The sequence below is a fragment of the Nicotiana tabacum genome, chromosome 8 (genome assembly GCF_000715075.1).
Source record: "Nicotiana tabacum cultivar K326 chromosome 8, ASM71507v2, whole genome shotgun sequence".
NCBI classification, from domain to species: Eukaryota; Viridiplantae; Streptophyta; class Magnoliopsida; order Solanales; family Solanaceae; genus Nicotiana; species Nicotiana tabacum.
The window spans coordinates 186,733,430-186,751,909 of NC_134087.1; the positions used below are offsets into that span (position 1 = coordinate 186,733,430).

An 18,480-nucleotide genomic window follows, 5' to 3' on the forward strand; every position below is an offset into this window, starting at 1 on the left:
GAGTCTATGATCCAGGTATCATGCCAAAGGTTAAAGGATTCCCCATTACCTACTTCCCAGTGGATGCCTTTTTCGCAGATTTCTCCTCCAATACAGATATTTTTCCAGGTGTGGGTTCCTCCTTTTTTCTCTAGGTCCTTCCACCTGGAAGAGTCCATATTGATGCTATATCTGCTCTGTAGGACTTGAACCCATAGAAATTGTTTTTCCCTTGCAAATCTCCATGCCAGAGTTGCATTGAATGATTTGTTCTTCCATTTGGCTTTATATAGCCCCAGGCCTCCTTCCTTCTTATCCCTAGTTACAGTGTTCCAATTGATGAGGTGTCATTTTCTTTTTTCAGATGTACTCCCCCACAGGAAGTTTCTTTGAATGGTGTCAATAGTTTTTAGGGTAGCTTTTGGAGGCTATAGATTTGCGTGACATGATTAGGGATTGCTGCAAGAGTAGATTTTATTAGGTAGTCCTACCTGCTGTGGTCAGGAGATTTACTTCCATCCCTGTAGTCTACTGTTAAGGCTATCAATAATAGGTTGAAAATCTTTTTTGGATGGGTTTGAGTTCAGGATTGGGAATCTTAGGTATTTCCCTACTTCATTCGAGGGTTTCATGGATAAACATTGGTTGAGGCATTCCTTGTTTCTGGAGGAGGTATTTTTGGAGAATAAAACTCTTGACTTTTGAAAATTAATGGATTGACCCGAATAGTTGCAGAATTTATTAAGGGTGTCTATTATTGAATTACAGCTTTTTTAGTTGGCTTCTGCCATCAGAATTAGGTCGTCTGCAAAGAACAGGTGAGACAACTGTAGTCTTTTATTAGACATTTTGATGAGGGTCCATCTGCAGCAGTCAATTTCATGGTGTATAAGCCTAGATAGCATTTCCATGCAAATTTGGTATTCTATAGGTGTTGGTGCATCCGCTTAATGACTATATTTCATAGGTTTACAACATTATTTGCTTTTGTTATCTCTTTGATAATTTTGACATAATATCTTTTTCTTTTGATATCTTGGTTTTTAGCTCCTCTTGATTTTTGAAAAATTATTGCAAGGTTGGGGGATAAACGTAAGGACTCACCAGTATTTATACTTGCGGATAATAGAGGTAATCACAGATAGAATTAGCAAAAAAGAAAAATCACAGATAGAAAATGGTATTCCTAATGAAAAGAATCTTCTGGGCAGATATTGATAACATTACATTCTTTAAGTGTTTTACAATTTTAATCGCGTAACTCCGGTGTGCGAGAATATTTAATTCCATTTTGTTCTTTGATTGTATCAAAAATTTATTAATAAGTTTTTTTTGCATTATATATTTTGTTTTTTATTTTGAGGATTCAATTGTTGAATTTATGCAACTGAAAATTTATAATACTCCTACTTTGACATGTGCTTCGTAATATTGTCAAGGAATTTAACTGCTTATATATAATTTTTAAAAAAATACTTTTACCCTATTTGTATAGTATAATGTTCAAAATTAAAAAATTCAAGTTATCATTGTTTAACCGTGTTCCGCCACTAAAAATATTTGTGTATCGCACGAACATAAAGACTAGTATTACAAAATATGAATACACATTACATTGAGGTAATTAAACTACCAAAAAAATTGTACAATCATATGATTGTAATTTTCACAACATTAATTGGTGAAAAATCTGACTTTAAGTAAATGATTGATGAGAAAATTCTGAAAACTAGTCAATAATTCAAGGCGCCGCCAGTCAGAATTTTATGGGTCCTACCAACAGGTGACAAGACAAGTTCCTCTATGCCAAGTCATCAACAACCCTTTTCACTGCTTCCTGGAAACTAGACTCGTCCCATTCACTACCCTGGACCAAATCACAACAAAATGAGAGAAAAATGGTTAACAAAGTTGGTAGGAAAACCAAATTCAAACAAGGGTTTTAAGATATATGAGCAAAGCCGGAGCTTATGATTTTAGAATTTGCTATCGAATTTATCACTCGTCTTAATTGTATATGGGTAAAACCGGTCTCGATGTGCATCCCGATCTCCGACATGATAAGCTAAGCTCGAGATATGGTAACAAGGGGCCTAGACCAATGTAGGGATCTTATAAATTCTGAGTCCAGACCATAGCGCCCGCCCTTGAGGATATCGGTGTCGTGATTAGGGATCGGTCCTGGCCTTGTTCAACTTCGAAAAACGTTGTAGCTCGGCCAACAGAAGGTCGTGATATTCGTAACTGACCGAATATCACGGCGGAGATCTCAGCATATACTGACATGAGATCTACAATCAGTTAATTAGGGAATTTTTACCTTTTATAGAGTTGTACCTAATATAGGGCTCTCATACTATATAAAGGGGGTCTGATTACTTGTAAAGCACATTGCATCACGCATTCCAAAGCAGTATATTGTTATTTTCTTTCTCTAAGCTCTTGTTGTTCTATATCTTGATATCGATCAAATTGCACCCAATTCAAGTGTTACTGACTTTCCAGGGCTGTAACTGCTCAAGTCGTGTGGTTTGAATTTACTTTATCATTGTTTATTTTAATTGCAACTTAATTTATCATTTTGTGTCAAGTTAATCCATGTATCCTTAAAACCACTTACAAATTCAATTGCTATCTGATTTTAAGGGTAAACAGTTTGGCGCCCACCGTAGAGCTAAGAATAATAGTGGTTATCTAATACAAATTATCATAACACACTCTAATTTCTATAACACACTCTTCTCTGAAGTGTCTGTAATTTCAGGTTAAAACTAAAAAATGTCAAACTCTCAATCAGTACCCTTACATGTTGACAAAGAGTCTGTCCATCACGGTGAAAAAAACAACATATCGCCCGGTAATGAGGTATCGCCCATTGATCCCATCGAAATTTCAATCGCGGACCTGTTAGACACTAACTTGCATGTGTCTATCGACACAAATCTACCTATCGACTTCGAGAACAACATCTGTGGTGGAGCCCGATCGACAACGCAAAATACTCAAAACAATGGAGAAGACGGGATCAATTTACGGATGATCTTCGAAACGTTACAAGCTCAACGGATGGCGATAGCTCAGTTACAAAACCAAAACGGCGCACCAAGCAGAATTGAACCCGATCCGTCCCCAAAATCACCTGCATAAATGAACCGGTTGCAGAGAGGTCGAATGGAAACGAGTCGGGGGCTAACTACGAGATCATAAAAATGCTCGAGGAGCTGACAAAACGGATAGAATCAGGGGAAAAGAAAATCGAAGCAAATGACAAAAAGGTAGAAACCTACAATTCCAGGGTCGACCAAATCCCGGAAGCACCGCCGATATTGAAAGTCCTGGATTCCAAGAAGTTCGTGCAAAAACCTTTCCCTCCAAGTGCGGCTCCGAAGTTGGTCCCTAAAAAATTCCACATACCCGTGATTCCTAAGTACAATGGAACGACCTACCAAATGAGCATGTTACCCCCTACACATGCCACATCAAAGGGAACGACTTGGAGGATGAAGAGATCGAGTTTGTCTTGTTAAAGAAATTAGGAGAGACCCTGTCAAAGGGAGCTATGTATCACAACTTACCTCATAATTCTATTGACTCATTTGTTAATGCTTGTAGACTCTTCCGTGGAAGCACAAGCTGGGGCTATCAAGGTCGAGAGGAAGTCGAACCTTTTCAAAGTACGACATAAGCATAATGAGATGCTTAGGGAGTTCATGTCCCTATTTCAGATGGAACGGATGGACCTGCCACCGGTCACTGATAACTGGGCCTTTCAAGATTTCGCCCAATGACTCAATGTTCGAAGCTCGGTGGCTTCACAGAAGTTGAAGCAAAATCTGATAGAATATCCGATTGTTACTTGGGTCGATGTCCATAACTGGTATCAATAAAAAATTAGAGTCGAAGATGATCAACTTTGGGGCGCTTCGGGGTCCGTTTATTCCGTCAGAATAGTCGACGGAATCAAGAGAGATATCGACTGTGAACCGAGGCCAAATAGGGATCGGTATCAGCCTTACAATGGAGATCGAAGAAGCAATGGGTCCGAGTGGAATTCTATCCATCGCCGCCCCGACCATGGTGCAATCATATTCCTTTTTCTTCATCAATTTTCTTTGAAATTTATGTTATGTGAAAAATATTTACTTCCTCATTGATGAGATCATTCGAAGTCTGCGTTTTTTGAAATTTTTTTTCCTTATTATTGTATTAACTTAGTATATTTAGTATCACGCATAGGGAAATTTTAAGTAGGCGTTCTAGTCAAAAGCTTCGTCCTAAACTCCTAATCTCTTATGTAATTTCAATTAATTGGGAGAAGACGAGAAATGAAACAAAAGCAAGAAATGCTTCTAATTGTTCTCGTTTCATTGCATTTGACGTGCGGCTGCATATCATTATTGGAGTCAAATAGTAGACATTTTGACTTTATTTTATATTGTGAGTTCACACGTGTAGATAATATCGTCCACATGCATGTATATAATATTGGTTGATCTCGCAAATGTCTATTTTTTGGGCTAGTGTTTATATTTTATCACTATTTAAATAAGTCGTGCAAATATAGCTCTTGAAAATTTGTTCCTCCGGATGACATTAGAGTTGGATATAATGTTTGCACATATAATTTTCAGTTTGTTCACAAAATATTAGGTTGTAATTTAATACATGTAATAACTTACAAATTTTTTAGACTATAATTGAAAATTTTCTTATAAGATTTTCAGATTATTCAAAAAAGATCGATCTTTAGGTCGTGATCTAAAAGGTCCATTAATTACAAGAGAAACAAAAAGATAGCTATCAATAAACAATTTGTTATAAATAGAATTTTATTTATGGTGAATGCCTATATTTTAGAGAGATCTTAGGGTTTATTATTTGGTGGCTAAATCACTATTTTCCTATAAATAGAGGGTTCTATTCCATTGTAATTCATCCCAAAAGAAATTAGAACTCTCTCTCTCTCTCTCTCTCTCTCTCTCTCTCTCTCTCTCTCTCTCTCTTTCTTTGCAATATTCTTCTTTATTGTTTTATTTCACGTTATAAGCACGAGACTCTACCGTCTCAAGAAGCTCTTTGAAAAGGCTAAGGTATAACTTTTCTCCTCTTTTAATTATGACTGATATTATGAAAAAAAAGTTCATTGCCCTTGAAATTTCGGGCAAGAACTATATGACATGAGTGTTGGATGCTGAAATCGATTTAGATGCAATGGGTCTTGGAGACGCCATTAAAAACAAAAAATAAAGCATCCACCCAAGACTGTGCTAAGACCTTGATTTTCTTGCTCCATTACCTTGATGAAGGGCTGAAAATAGAATATCTCACAGTCAAAGATCCACTTGTTTTGTGGAATGGCTTAAACGAAAGATATGACAACTTAAAGTTGGTCATTCTTCCACAAGCATGATATAATTTGGCTCTTCTAAGGCTCCAAGACTTTAAGTCTGTTTCTGAATATAATTCTACGATTTTCAAAATTACTTCTAAATTGAAACTCTGTGGAGATACTATCACTGACTATGATATGCTTGAAAAAATGTTTACAACGTTTTATGCCTCCAATATGGTCCTGCAACAGCATTACAGAGAGAAAGATTTCAATAAGTACTCTAAGTTGATTTCTCTTCTCCTTATGGCTAAACGAAACAACGATTTGCTCATGAGAAATCACGAAAATCGATCCACTGAGTCTACACCATTGCCTGAAGGGGATGAGGTGTATTCCCATTATGTTAAGCGTGGAAAAGGTCGTGACCTTATTCGTGGTCGTGGTCGTAGACAAGGAAGAAATTCTCCTGGTGTTAATCATCCCTTAAAGAAAAATAACCACCAAAAGTGGAAAGGGAAAAATGAGAAGCCAAAGGCAAATGGTTCAGAAACTGAATGTTATCGTTGCGGTGGAAAAGGGCATTGGGCAAATATTTGTCGTACACCAAGATATTTAGTTGAGCTTTATCAAACATCTCTAAAGAATAAAGGCCGTAAAGCTAATATTGTCTATGACAATGAATTTGACATCACCCACTTGGATGTGGTAGACTTCTTTGAGCATCCTGATGGAAAAATAGACCACTTGATTGGTAATGGATCTGTGGTTAACGATGATTGAGTAGTTTGATTTTTATTTTTGCATATTCATAGTAGCTAATAAACATCATGTAATGGAATAGTGTTAGTTCATTTTGATTAAATATATTTATAGTATTCATTGCAAACGATGTTTCAATTTATTTAGTCTTCAAGGATTAATATATTATTTGTGATGTGAAAAAAAAAATCAGTTACTGGAATTGAACAATAGAAGTTGTAACATTCTATGTATAAATTTGGTTAATAAGTAACATTTTAAGTTTTCAATATCTAATAAAATAAGTTAAAGGATATGATATGATAACCATTACGATTTACTCTACTTTGTTAAAGCAAGTCTTCTGAATGTTCGTATTGCTTACTTTTTTTATCAAGTGATCACGTAAATGCATCGATCGGCTTTTTAACTTTTCAAGCTTTCAATAATCGATTCGATTACTTCTATAGCTATTTATTTATTTATTTATTTATTTATTTTCACTTCATTTCATCTTCCGCAATATGAGAGTATAACTATATTGAATCCAACAAGATTCATTACTAGAATTCCGGAAAAAAGCGATCAAACTTTAGCGACCAAAGTTGGTCTGTCAAGAAAAGCGACCAAAGTTGGTCGCTAAATTGGCGAAAATAATAAAATAATTATTTGATATACATTAGCGACCAAGGTTGGTCGCTACTTGGTCGCTAATTTTGTCAAAATATTGACCGGACTGGTCAGACTTGCTTGGTCAAAGGTATACTGAGATTAGCGACCAACGTTGGTCGCTACAGGGGGACCCACTTATATAATTATAATAATTATAATATTATTTTAAAAAAATTATAAAATATAAATAAATATAACTTAAATTAGCGACCAAAGTTGGTCGCTAATTAAGGGGTAAGCAGATAGCGACCAACTTTGGTCGCTAAAATGGGACCCAATTATAAAATTTTAATAATTATATTTTTATTTAAAAAAATTTATAAAATATAAAAAAATATAATTCAAATTTAGCGACCAAAGTTGGTCGCTTACGAAAATAGAGACCAACTTTGGTCGCTAATCTGGGACCGAGTTCTAACGTTTAACAATTATATTATTATTTTAAATATTATATAAAATATAAATAAATTTGATTTAAATTTAGCGACCAACTTTGGTCGCTAATTTAAATTTATGTATATTTAGCGACCAAAGTTGGTCTCTTTTCAGGTCAACAATGGTCAAAATTAAAAATCACTTTTGTATTTACTATCTAAATAATATAAATGTAACCCGCTAACACTTTTGTAATACAAAGGATGAATAGACTAAAATATACTCTAACATGCTATATATGCAGTTAAGCAGTACTACAAAGCATGCGTGTATATATATATATATATATATATATATATATATATATATATATATATATATATATATATATATATATATATATATATATATATATATATATATATATATGAACATGAAACGCTCGGAACACAGGGACAAGTTCTTTTAGGTATTGATACACTTGTAATTTGATTCATCGACTTATAACATATATATATATATTAACAATAAATTAAAATGTCTCGACTTATATCAATTAATATATGTATGTATGTATGTGTATATATATATATATATATGTATATATATATATAAGCTATATACGATATAATATTAGCTAATGCACTAATACTTAGTGCATAGTATAGTATAGTATAGTATAGTATAGTATAGTATAGTATAGTATAGTATAGTATAGTATAGTATAGTATAGTATAGTATAGTATATATACTAAGTGTATTATATATCAAGGTATATTCGATATATATAGTATAATATAGTATATAGTATATAAGCTATATATATATATATATACATATATTAATTGATACAAGTCGAGACGTTTTAATTTATTGTTAATATATATATATATATAAAGCTATATTCGATATAATATTAACTAATGCACTAATACTTAGTGCATAGTATAGTATAGTATAGTATAGTATAGTATATATATATATATATATATATACACTATATACTCCAATATATACAGGGACGAGTTCTTTTAGGTATTAAAACGTTTCGACTTATATATATATATATATATATATATATATATATATATATATATATATATATATATGAAAAGCTATATTCGATATAATATTAGGTATGTATATATAAGAACATGAAGCGCTCGGAACACAGGGACGGGTTCTTTTAGGTATTGATACACTTGTAAATTGATTCATTGACTTATAACCTACTCATATGCATATATATATAAAAGCTATATTCGATATAATATTAGCTAATGCACTAATACTTAGTGCATAGTATAGTATAGTATATATATACTAAGTGTATAGTATAGTGTATTATATAATACACTATACTATATATATAGTATAGTGTATATATATATATATATATAAGCTATATTCGATATAATATATAGTATAGTATAGTATAGTATAGTATAGTATAGTATAGTATAGTATAGTATAGTATAGTATATATACTAAGTGTATTATATATCAAGGTATATTCGATATATATAGTATAATATAGTATATAGTATATAAGCTATATATATATATATATGTGTGTGTGTGTGTGTGTGTGTATATATATATATATATACATATTAATTGATACAAGTCGATCACTTTTGTATTTACTATCTAAATAATATAAATGTAACACGTTAACACTTTTGTAATACAAAGGATGAATAGACTAAAATATACTCTAACATGCTATATATGCAGTTAAGCAGTACAACGAAGCGTGCGTGTGTGTCTATATATATATATATATATATAAGAACATGAAGCGCTCGGAACACAGGGACGGGTTCTTTTAGGTATTGATACACTTGTAAATTGATTCATCGACTTATAACCTACTCATATGCATGTATATATATTAACAATAAATTAAAACGTCTTGACTTATATCAATTAATATATATATATAAGCTATATTCGATATAATATTAGCTAATGCACTAATACTTAGTGCGAAACGGTAGGAGAATCCTAATATTATATATAGCTTAAATTGAATTAAAATCCTAAATTTATACTACATATGTACATAATTTTAAATTGAATTAAAAGTAATTTAATTTTTTTTTAGAAATAGCGACCAACTTTGGTCGCTATTTTGGTCAAAAAGTCAAAACTTATTTTGCTACCAAAATAGCGACCAAAGTTGGTCGCTATTTTTAATTCCAGTGTCAAAATCGGGTTTCCCCTCCCATTCTTTCAAAAAAATTCCCCAAAATTTCTCTTTTCTCTCTCACACTCAAACCCCCCTCCCACCCGACTCCCAGCAGCAGCGGCGCCACCCACGACACCGACGACCACCGACGGTAGCAACTCCACCGCCGGCGACCTCCATTCCCAAGGTAGGTTTCTTTCTCCTTTCTTTGTTTTTTTCGAAATACAGTGATTTTGTTTAATTTATCCATGTTAGGGTTCAAAGTTATATATTATTTGTTCAACCATGTTAGGGTTCAAAGTTAATTTCTCCATATTAGGGTTTAATTTCTCCATGTTAGGGTTCAAAGTTAGCTCAACCATATTAGGGTTCAAAGTTATATATTATTTGCATTTTTTAGGGTTCTTATTAATACATTTAGTCCAAAATATTTAGTTTTACCTACTAATTTGGGGAAAAAATTGTTTGAAGAGAAGAAACCCTAAGAGTTGCACCTTTAGGATTATGTATTGGAATTTTAGTTTATAAATTAAAATTTTAGGATATGACTTGAACTTTTGTGGATATGAGTTGAACCTTTAGGATATGAATTGAGCCTTTAAGATATGAATTGAAATTTTTGGTTTATGTATTGGAAGTTTAGTTTATAAATTAAAATTTTAGGATATGAATTGAACCTTTAGGATATGAGTTAGACTTTTAGTTTATGTATTGAAATTTTAGTTTATAAATTGAAATTTTAGGATATTACTTGAACTTTTGTGGATATAGTTGAACCTTTAGGATATGAATTAGACTTTTTAGTTTATGTATTGGAATTTTAGTTTATAAATTGAAATTTTAGGATTTGACTTGAACTTTTGTGGATATGAGTTGAACCTTTAGGATATGAATTGAACCTTTTGAAATTTTTCGTTTATGTATTGGAAGTTTAGTTTATAAATTAAAATTTTAGGATATGAATTGAACCTTGTTGATATGAATTGAACCTTTAGGATATGAGTTGGACTTTTAGTTTAAATATAAAAAGCATGCCTTGTTGCACAAGGATTTTCACAAAGGCCTGGTGTCGATTATGAAAAGACATATTCACCCGTTATGGATGCTATAACATTTCATTATCTTATTAGTTTTGCTGTCAATGAAAAGCTTGATATGCATTTAATGGATCTGGTTACCGCCTACCTTTATGGTTCACTTGATAATGAGATATACATAAAAATTTCCGAGGGATTTAAAATATCTAACACACATAATTCAAAGTCTCGGGAAATATTTTCAATCAAATTGCAAAGATCTTTGTATGGTCTAAAGCAATCGGGACGAATGTGGTATAATCGTCTTAGTGAGTATTTATTAAACGAAGGCTATATAAATGATTCCATTTGCCCATGTCTTTTAATAAAGAAAACAAAATTGGAATTTGTTGTACTTGCCGTATATGTCGATGACATAAACCTTATTGGAACTCCTACAGAACTCCAAAAGGTAATTGATTACTTAAAGAAGGAATTCGAGATGAAAGATCTCAGAAAGACAACATTATGTCTCGGTTTTCAACTTGAACATTTGACAAACAGAATTTTTATTCATCAATCTGCCTATATAGAAAGGGTATTAATATGGTTTTACATGGATGGAGCACATCCATTAAGTACTCCAATGGTTGTTCGATCACTTGATGTGAATAAGGATCCATTCCGACCTCAAGAAAAGAATGAAGAGCTACTTGGTCCTGAAGTACCATATCTTAGTGCAATTGGTGCACTAATGTATCTTGCTAATACTACAAGGCCTGACATAACCTTTTCAGTTAATGTCTTAGCAAGATATAGCTCTGCTCCTACAAGGAGAAATTGGAATGGAATCAAACACATATTGTGGTATCTAAAAGGAATTACCGATATTAGGCTTATTTTATGGCAATAATTGCAGTCCCGATCTTGTTGGTTATGTCGATGTTGGGTATTTATCCGATCCACACAAAGCTCGATCTCAAACAGGCTATGTGTTTACCTGTGGAGGCACTGCAATATCTTGACGATCGACTAAGCAATCAATCGTGGCTACTTCATCTAATCATGTTGAGATAATTGCTATTCATAAAGCAAGTCGAGAGTGCATGTGTTTGAGGTCTATAATACATCTTATTCGAGACAAATATGGTTTGAAATATGACAAACTACCCACGATTTTGTATGAAGATAATGCAGCATACATAGCCCAATTAAATGGAGGATTTATAAAAGGAGATAGGACAAAACACATTTCACCAAAGTTATTTTTTACTCATGATCTTCAAAAGAATGGTGATATCAATGTACAACAAATTCGTTCAAGTGATAATATGACTGATTTGTTCACCAAGTCTCTACCGACATCAACCTTCAAGATGTTAGTGTACAAGATTGAGATGTAGAAGTTCAAGGATGTGAATTGATGCTCTCATCAGGGGGAGTTAATGCGCGTTGCACTCTTTTTCCCTTATAAGGTTTTGTCCTACTGGGTTTTCCTTCCAAGGTTTTTAACGAGGCAACCAAAAGGCGTATTGTTAGATATGTGTATTCTTTTTCCTTTGCTAGAATTTTTTTCCCATTAGATTTTATTTTAGTTAAGGGTTTAATGAGTCACATTATCTGTTTAATAGACATTCAAGAGGAGTGTTAAAAATAGAATTTTATTTATGGTGAATTTCTATATTTTAGAGCGATCTTAGGATTTATTACTTGGTAGCTAAATCACTCTTTCCCTATAAATAGAGGGTTCTATTCCATAGTAATTCATCTCACAAGCAATAAAAATTCTCTCTCTTTTTTTTACAATATTCTTCTTTATTGTTTTATTTCACAGGATATAAAAGGACAATCGGTGAAAATTTTACGATATAATTCGAGTCTAAGGTAATAAATTTAGTACTGTTCTAGTTCGCCTCCAAGGATGATTACTCTAACGGATAAGATATATTTTATTTTATTTTTACTTTTTGACAAAAGCTAACAATTTTCCCACACAAAATCTTGAAAAATTAATGGGCTTCTTTTCCAGCAACACATTATAGCTTTGACTTAAAGTTTGACAATTATTAGTTCTATAGATGCTCAACATCCCACTTTATAGGAAGCCTCCAGTAATTAGTTCTAGAGATTTTTTGGGACGCTGTTTTGAAGTTGAAATTTAATTTAAGATTTCTTAGTTTTCACTCAGTGCAAGTAGGGGTGTCAATGAATATTTAAAAATCGACTAACTCAACCGAATTATACCGCACCAAATTGATTTATATGTTTCTTTTAATAAAATCGTAGGTTTTTATATAAATTTACAACTGTACCGATAATTAGAGTAGATTTTTTATTTTGTAAAAATAAACCAAAAAAAATACTGAATCATACCGAATAAATTTACATGTGAAAAATATATTTATATATGAAGTTTATAAATAATAAAGCATTAAACTTTTCCTTGGGCTTTGGAATTATGAAAATAGTTACAAGCCAATAAGTAATTAAAATCAAAATTCTAATTTCCAAACCTATTATGCCACTCCTACTGAAACTAAATAGTTTCCAGTATATTCAGTAGCAAGACACAAAGTATTCTAACGAATATGAGTAGCAAACTACAATGTATTGAGTATGTTTCCTTTCGTATGGTTTAGATTTATTTTTTTGAATATTTAATCTTCTCTAGACTTTATTTCTGAGTTCCAACTTGGTTAATATCTTTCTACTAGTGTGATTTATCTTTTTCTTGTCATTGCTTAGATTCTTTTATGCATCTGTAGAGTAGTTAATGGATCTGTACTTTGGACATCTTTCATGTTTTCTTAATTCATCACCATTTAAACAGTAAAACTGCCTAGAGAGTTTTGCTAATTCTATAAAAGTATGTATGTTATTGCATTCTATTTTTACTAGTGACTTTTACATAACATTATAAAAAAATATCGAAAACTAATCGAACCGTACCGATGCCGAAGAGAAACCGACATGATTGAGATGGTTTTGAAAAATTTAATTTTGGTTATACATAATAGAATAACCGAAAATTGATATGATATAAATTTTATAAAATAACCGGTCAAACCGAAACATTAGCACCTCTAAGTGCAAGAGCTTGTAAATATTAATTGCATCATTAGCAAGGGTCGTAGTTATTGTCATTAAAGAAGTAAAAGGTGCCACTTAACTGCACTCTCGATACTCCAAGATATTTGTTGATATAATTTATAATTATTGAAATTTTTTTGATCTCCATACTTGCACGCACAGAATTCTCTCCAAAGAAACCAGCAAATAATGATAGGATAAATATTTAAAACTAGTCTGTGAACATCATTGATTGCTTTATATAATAGATTATTCACTCAATCTTTTAGATTATTACTGTAACAATCCGATCGGTCGTTTCGCTTTTTAGACCCCCGTTCCCCTAAATAAGAATCTTTGTATGTGCTTTTACTGTTTTATGACTTGAGGGGATAGTTGGTTCGGGTTGAAATCGGAACACCTAGTTCCTTAATATTGGCTAAAAGGGGCTAAGTTTGACTCGATTCAACATTTTTAGTAAACGATCTTGGAATCGGGATTTGATGGATCCAATAGGTCCGTATAATAATTTTGGACTTGAGCGTATGTTCGGATCGGGTTTTGGATGACCCGAGAGCGTTTCGGCGCTTGAGAGTGAAAGTTGGCTCATTGAAAGTTTTTTAGTTCTTTAAATTTGATTTACAGTAGGTTTTGGTGTTATCGAGGCCCGTTTGGGATTCACATCCTAGGAATAGTTCCGTATGGTGATTTCAGACTTGCACGCAAAATTTGGTGTCATTCCGAGTAGCTTAAATATGATTCGGTGCATTCGGAGCGAATTAAAAACTTGAAGGTCATAATTGGATTCAATTAGATCTTGGGGTACGATTCTTAGTTTCGTTATTGTTTTACGCATTTCAAGAGTTCGAACAGGTCCGTATATGTTTATGTACTTGTTGGTGTATTTGGACGGGGTCCCGAGTTGCTCGAGTGTGTTTCGGACCACCCGAAGCCAATTTGAAAACACCAGATTTCAAGTTCTGGTTTCCTTCTTCGCGAACGCGGGAGGACCCTGACGTTCGCGATGAAGGATTTGGGAAGTGAGGTGAATTACTATTCACGTTCGTAGGCAAGCGGTCGCGTTCGCAGCAGTTTGAGGTTCTAGGACTACGCGTTTGCGAAGTCCCTCTCGTGCTCGCGCAGTAGAAAGGGACCTGGGAGGAGTTAATACCTATTACCCTTTGCGTTTGCGAAGGTGTAGTCGCGTTCGCGATGATTAAGTGGGACAAGCCTTTGTGAACGTGAGAGTTTCCTTGCGTCCGCGATGAAGGTTTTTGGGGCATGCAGCTGCCGTATATCAGAACCCGGACGCATTACCCGTGGGTGCAACCCATACCAGCTGCGGCCGGTGAGCCACAGAAGCTATTGGACAGATTGACCAGGCTACACCCTCTTGTCTTTAGAGGTGAGTGACATGAGGATCCCTAAGACTTCATTGATCGGTGCAGGGACAGACTGCACAACATGAAGATATTGGAGTCCTATGGGGTGGACTTCACTACTTTCCAACTGGAGGGCAGGGCCCGTAGATGGTGACAATCTTATCTTCTTGGCAGACCAGTAGGTTCTCCTCCCTTGACTTGGGAGCAGTTCATACGTATCTTTCTAGATATGTATATTCCTCCCTCTCATGGGGAAGAGTTGCAGTTTCAGTTCGAGCAGCTCCAGCAGGGTCAAATGTCAGTGACTTATGAGGCGAGATTCATTGAGTTGTCTCGCCATGCACTTATGATACTCCCCAGTGATGCAGAGATAGTGCGGAGGTTTGTTGCGTGTTTACATTCCGGTATCTAGGCCATTATGGCCCGAGAGGTTGAGATGGGGACTTCTTACAAGCTAGTTGTGGAGATAGCTCAAATGATTGAGGGTGTTCGTTAGTCAAGCCGAGAGCAGATGCCTCGGGATAAGCAGTTCTGTTATTCTGGAGGGTTCAATAGTGCTACATCTGGGGGAAGAGGTAAGCCTAGCAGGCCAACATATCCAGCACCGACGCCTTCTCGGGGTGCTCTAGTGCGGCCCGACGTCAGTGCCATTCCAGAGAGCTCTTACCGTCCACCAGCTATTTAGGGCTCCTCCAGTGGGTATTCAGGCTATCAGGGTCAGTCTTTATGTCAGAAGTCCACCGCTCTGAGGGGTTGTTACGAGTGCGGGAATCTTGGCCACATAAAGAGGTTTTGCCCCAGGCTTTGGGGCAAGGCAGTGTAGTAGGGTCATCAGCCTATGATTATAGCTCCTGCTACCACACCAGTTGTCCGACCTCCCAAAGGCGGAGGGTAGGTAGGTAAGGGTTGTCCTAGAGGCGGAGATTAGTCAGGTGGAGGCCAGCTAGTTGCAGGTCAGTCAGGTGAAGGCCAGCGAGTCAATGCTCCTGCTAGGTTCTAGGCTTTCCAAGCTATACCGGATGCAGTGGCCTCAGACGCTGAATATTTCTATTTGCGGTAAGGAAGCTTCAGTACTATTTGATCCAGGATCTACATATTCATATGTGTCATCTCTGTTTGCTCATTTCCTGGGTGTTTCTCGCGAGTACTTGGATACTACTGTATATGTGTCCATACCAGTGGGCAATTCTATTGTTGTGGATTGGATCTATCGGTCCTGTATTGTGAATTTCTGTGATCATGAGACTAGAGAAGATCTTCTATTGCTTGATATGACTGACTTCAAGATCATCCTGGGCATGGATTGGTTGTATCCATATCATGCCATCCTTGATTGCCATGCCAAGACTATTACCTTGGCGATGCCAGAGTTGCCTAGATTGGAGTGGAAGGGTTCGTCTGCCAGTGCATCTAGTTGGGTTTTATCTTTCCTGAAGGCTCGATACATGGTCGAGAAAGGTTATCTAGCTTATGTTCGGGATACTACTACAGAGACTCTGGCGATTGTTTCAGTGCCCATAGTCCGGGAGTTCTTCGATATGTTTTCTTCTAATCTTCTAGGCATTCCACCAGATCGTGATATGGATTTCTGTAGTGATTTGGCTCCGGGTACCCAACCTAACTCCACTACACCATACCACATGGCTCCGAAAAAGTTGAAGAAATTAAAAGAACAGCTTGAGGAGTTGCTAGCAAAGGGGTTCGTCAGGCTGAGTGTGTTACCTTGGGGTGCACCGGTGTTGTTCGTGAAGAAGAAAGATGGGATTATGCGGATGTGCATTGATTACCGCTAGTTGAACAAAGTTACCATCAAGAACAAGTACCTGTTGCCGCGTATTGATATTTTTTGACCAGTTGCAGGATACCGAGGTGTTCTCTAAGATCGACTTGAGATCGGTTATACCATCATTTGAAGATTCGAGATTCGGATGTTCTGAAGACGGCTTTCCGGACTAGATATGGCCATTATGAGCTTGTAGTGATGTCCTTCGGTTTGACTAACGCCCCGGCGACGTTTATGGATTTGATGAACTAGGTGTTCATGACATGTATTGATTCGTTTGTCATTGTCTTCATTGATGACATTCTGATCTACTCGCGTAGCATGGAGGAGCACGAGCAACATTTGAGAGTAGTACTTCAGACCTTGCGGGAGCATAGGATATATGCTAAAGCTCCACGAGAAGAATTACCCTGTCCATGATTTGGAGTAGGTCGCGATTGTTCATGCTCTTAAGATCTAGAGGCATTATCTTTATGGGGTGTTCTGTGAGGTTTATGATAAGTAGGGATTTTGACAGCTTATTTGCTCTCTTTTACTTGCGTTTTAGCTCAAAAATGCTTAAAGGTATTCCCGAGAACTAATATAATGTGCTTTTGTACAGGAATACTGTGAAACGAGCCAAAGAAGTTAAAATCAACTCATAAAGGAGTCAAAAGTTAACAAGAACCAAAACAAGGCAAAAAGGCCAACAGTGCGGACAACACAAATATTATGCTGCTGCAGAAGAAGAGATTCAAAGAGTGGTTTTGGGCAAGCTGAAAGAGTGCAGACCGCATCAAAATTGTGCCGCCTAGAATGTCAAGTGCGGTCGCACTCACAATTATGCGGTCCGTAGAAGTGAAGAATCAAAGGGTTGGGTTCAAGTGAAGAATCAAAGAGCTGGGTTCAAGTCCAAAGTCAAGGAGTGCAGACCGCATCATTTTTGTGTGGCTGCACTCAGATTTGTGCGGTCCATTGAAGTCCTGCAAAGCTAGAGCTCAAAATCAAAAAGTGCGGACCGCACTATAATTGTGCAGCCGCAGAAGAAAGAGTGCGGCCGCACTCAGAAATGTGCGGTCTGCACAACCTCCGCAGGGGCATTTTTGTCAGATATTTTCAGCTTAGTATAAATAGAACTTTTTATCATTTTTAGGTTAAGTTTTGTATGGGGAGAGCACCTGAGCCGTTTTCTTGACTGTTTTGAGTAACTTTGTACTATATTAGCTTTTAAACATTAGATTTTCTTTCCCTAATTAATTATTATGCATTCTATCTTAATTTCTTCTTTTGTTTCTTCATTTTTCATGAGTAGCTAAATTTCTAGCTAAGGTTGTGGTCCAACCTTAGTGTGGGTACTTAATTGATGTTTGATTTAGGGCTTGTTTGTGATTGGGTTAGTAATATTTAGCCTTGTTTATGCTTGAATTCAAGAATTAATGGTTGCAAACATTGATTCATGCCTATTTGACTTAGTCTTTACTTGAGAAAGAGAGACTAAGTCTAGGAATACTTGGCTAACAAGGAATTGGGGTGAACTCAAGAAATTGATAGCCCCAATTAATGGGTTGAATCTAGAGATAGTAAGATCCGACTTGAGCATTTATCACTTGTTTTGTGCAATACCCATTTAGACTTAAGAAAGCCAAATTGGACAAAATCATTCAAACTACCGAGAGGTATAGAATCGGTAATTGCGTGTGATTGCTATATTACAACCCCAACAAATCAAATTTTCCCTAGAGTTTACTACCCGTTAGGTAACCACCTAGGTGAAAATCATGACCCTAGATCTTTTATCATTTGAAAAACAACCAAAATCAAAAATATTGTCAATTGCAATAATTAACTTAAAGTAGAAATAGATACAACTAATGAATATGTTGAAGTACAATCTTAGGCACATCATACACCTACTCTACTTATATACCTAATCACATATCTAACTCCCTGTGGATTCGACCCCG

The 18,480-nt window shown here is 35.2% G+C and overlaps 1 protein-coding gene across 1 annotated transcript; it reads left to right on the forward strand.

The window, feature by feature from the left end:
* Positions 1–5,545: 5,545 nt before the first annotated feature.
* Positions 5,546–6,091, forward strand: LOC142163447 (uncharacterized). The gene has a single exon (XM_075220732.1). The coding sequence runs from the start codon at positions 5,546–5,548 to the stop codon at positions 6,089–6,091; it is 546 nt and encodes a 181-aa protein (XP_075076833.1).
* The last annotated feature ends 12,389 nt before the right edge of the window (positions 6,092–18,480 follow it).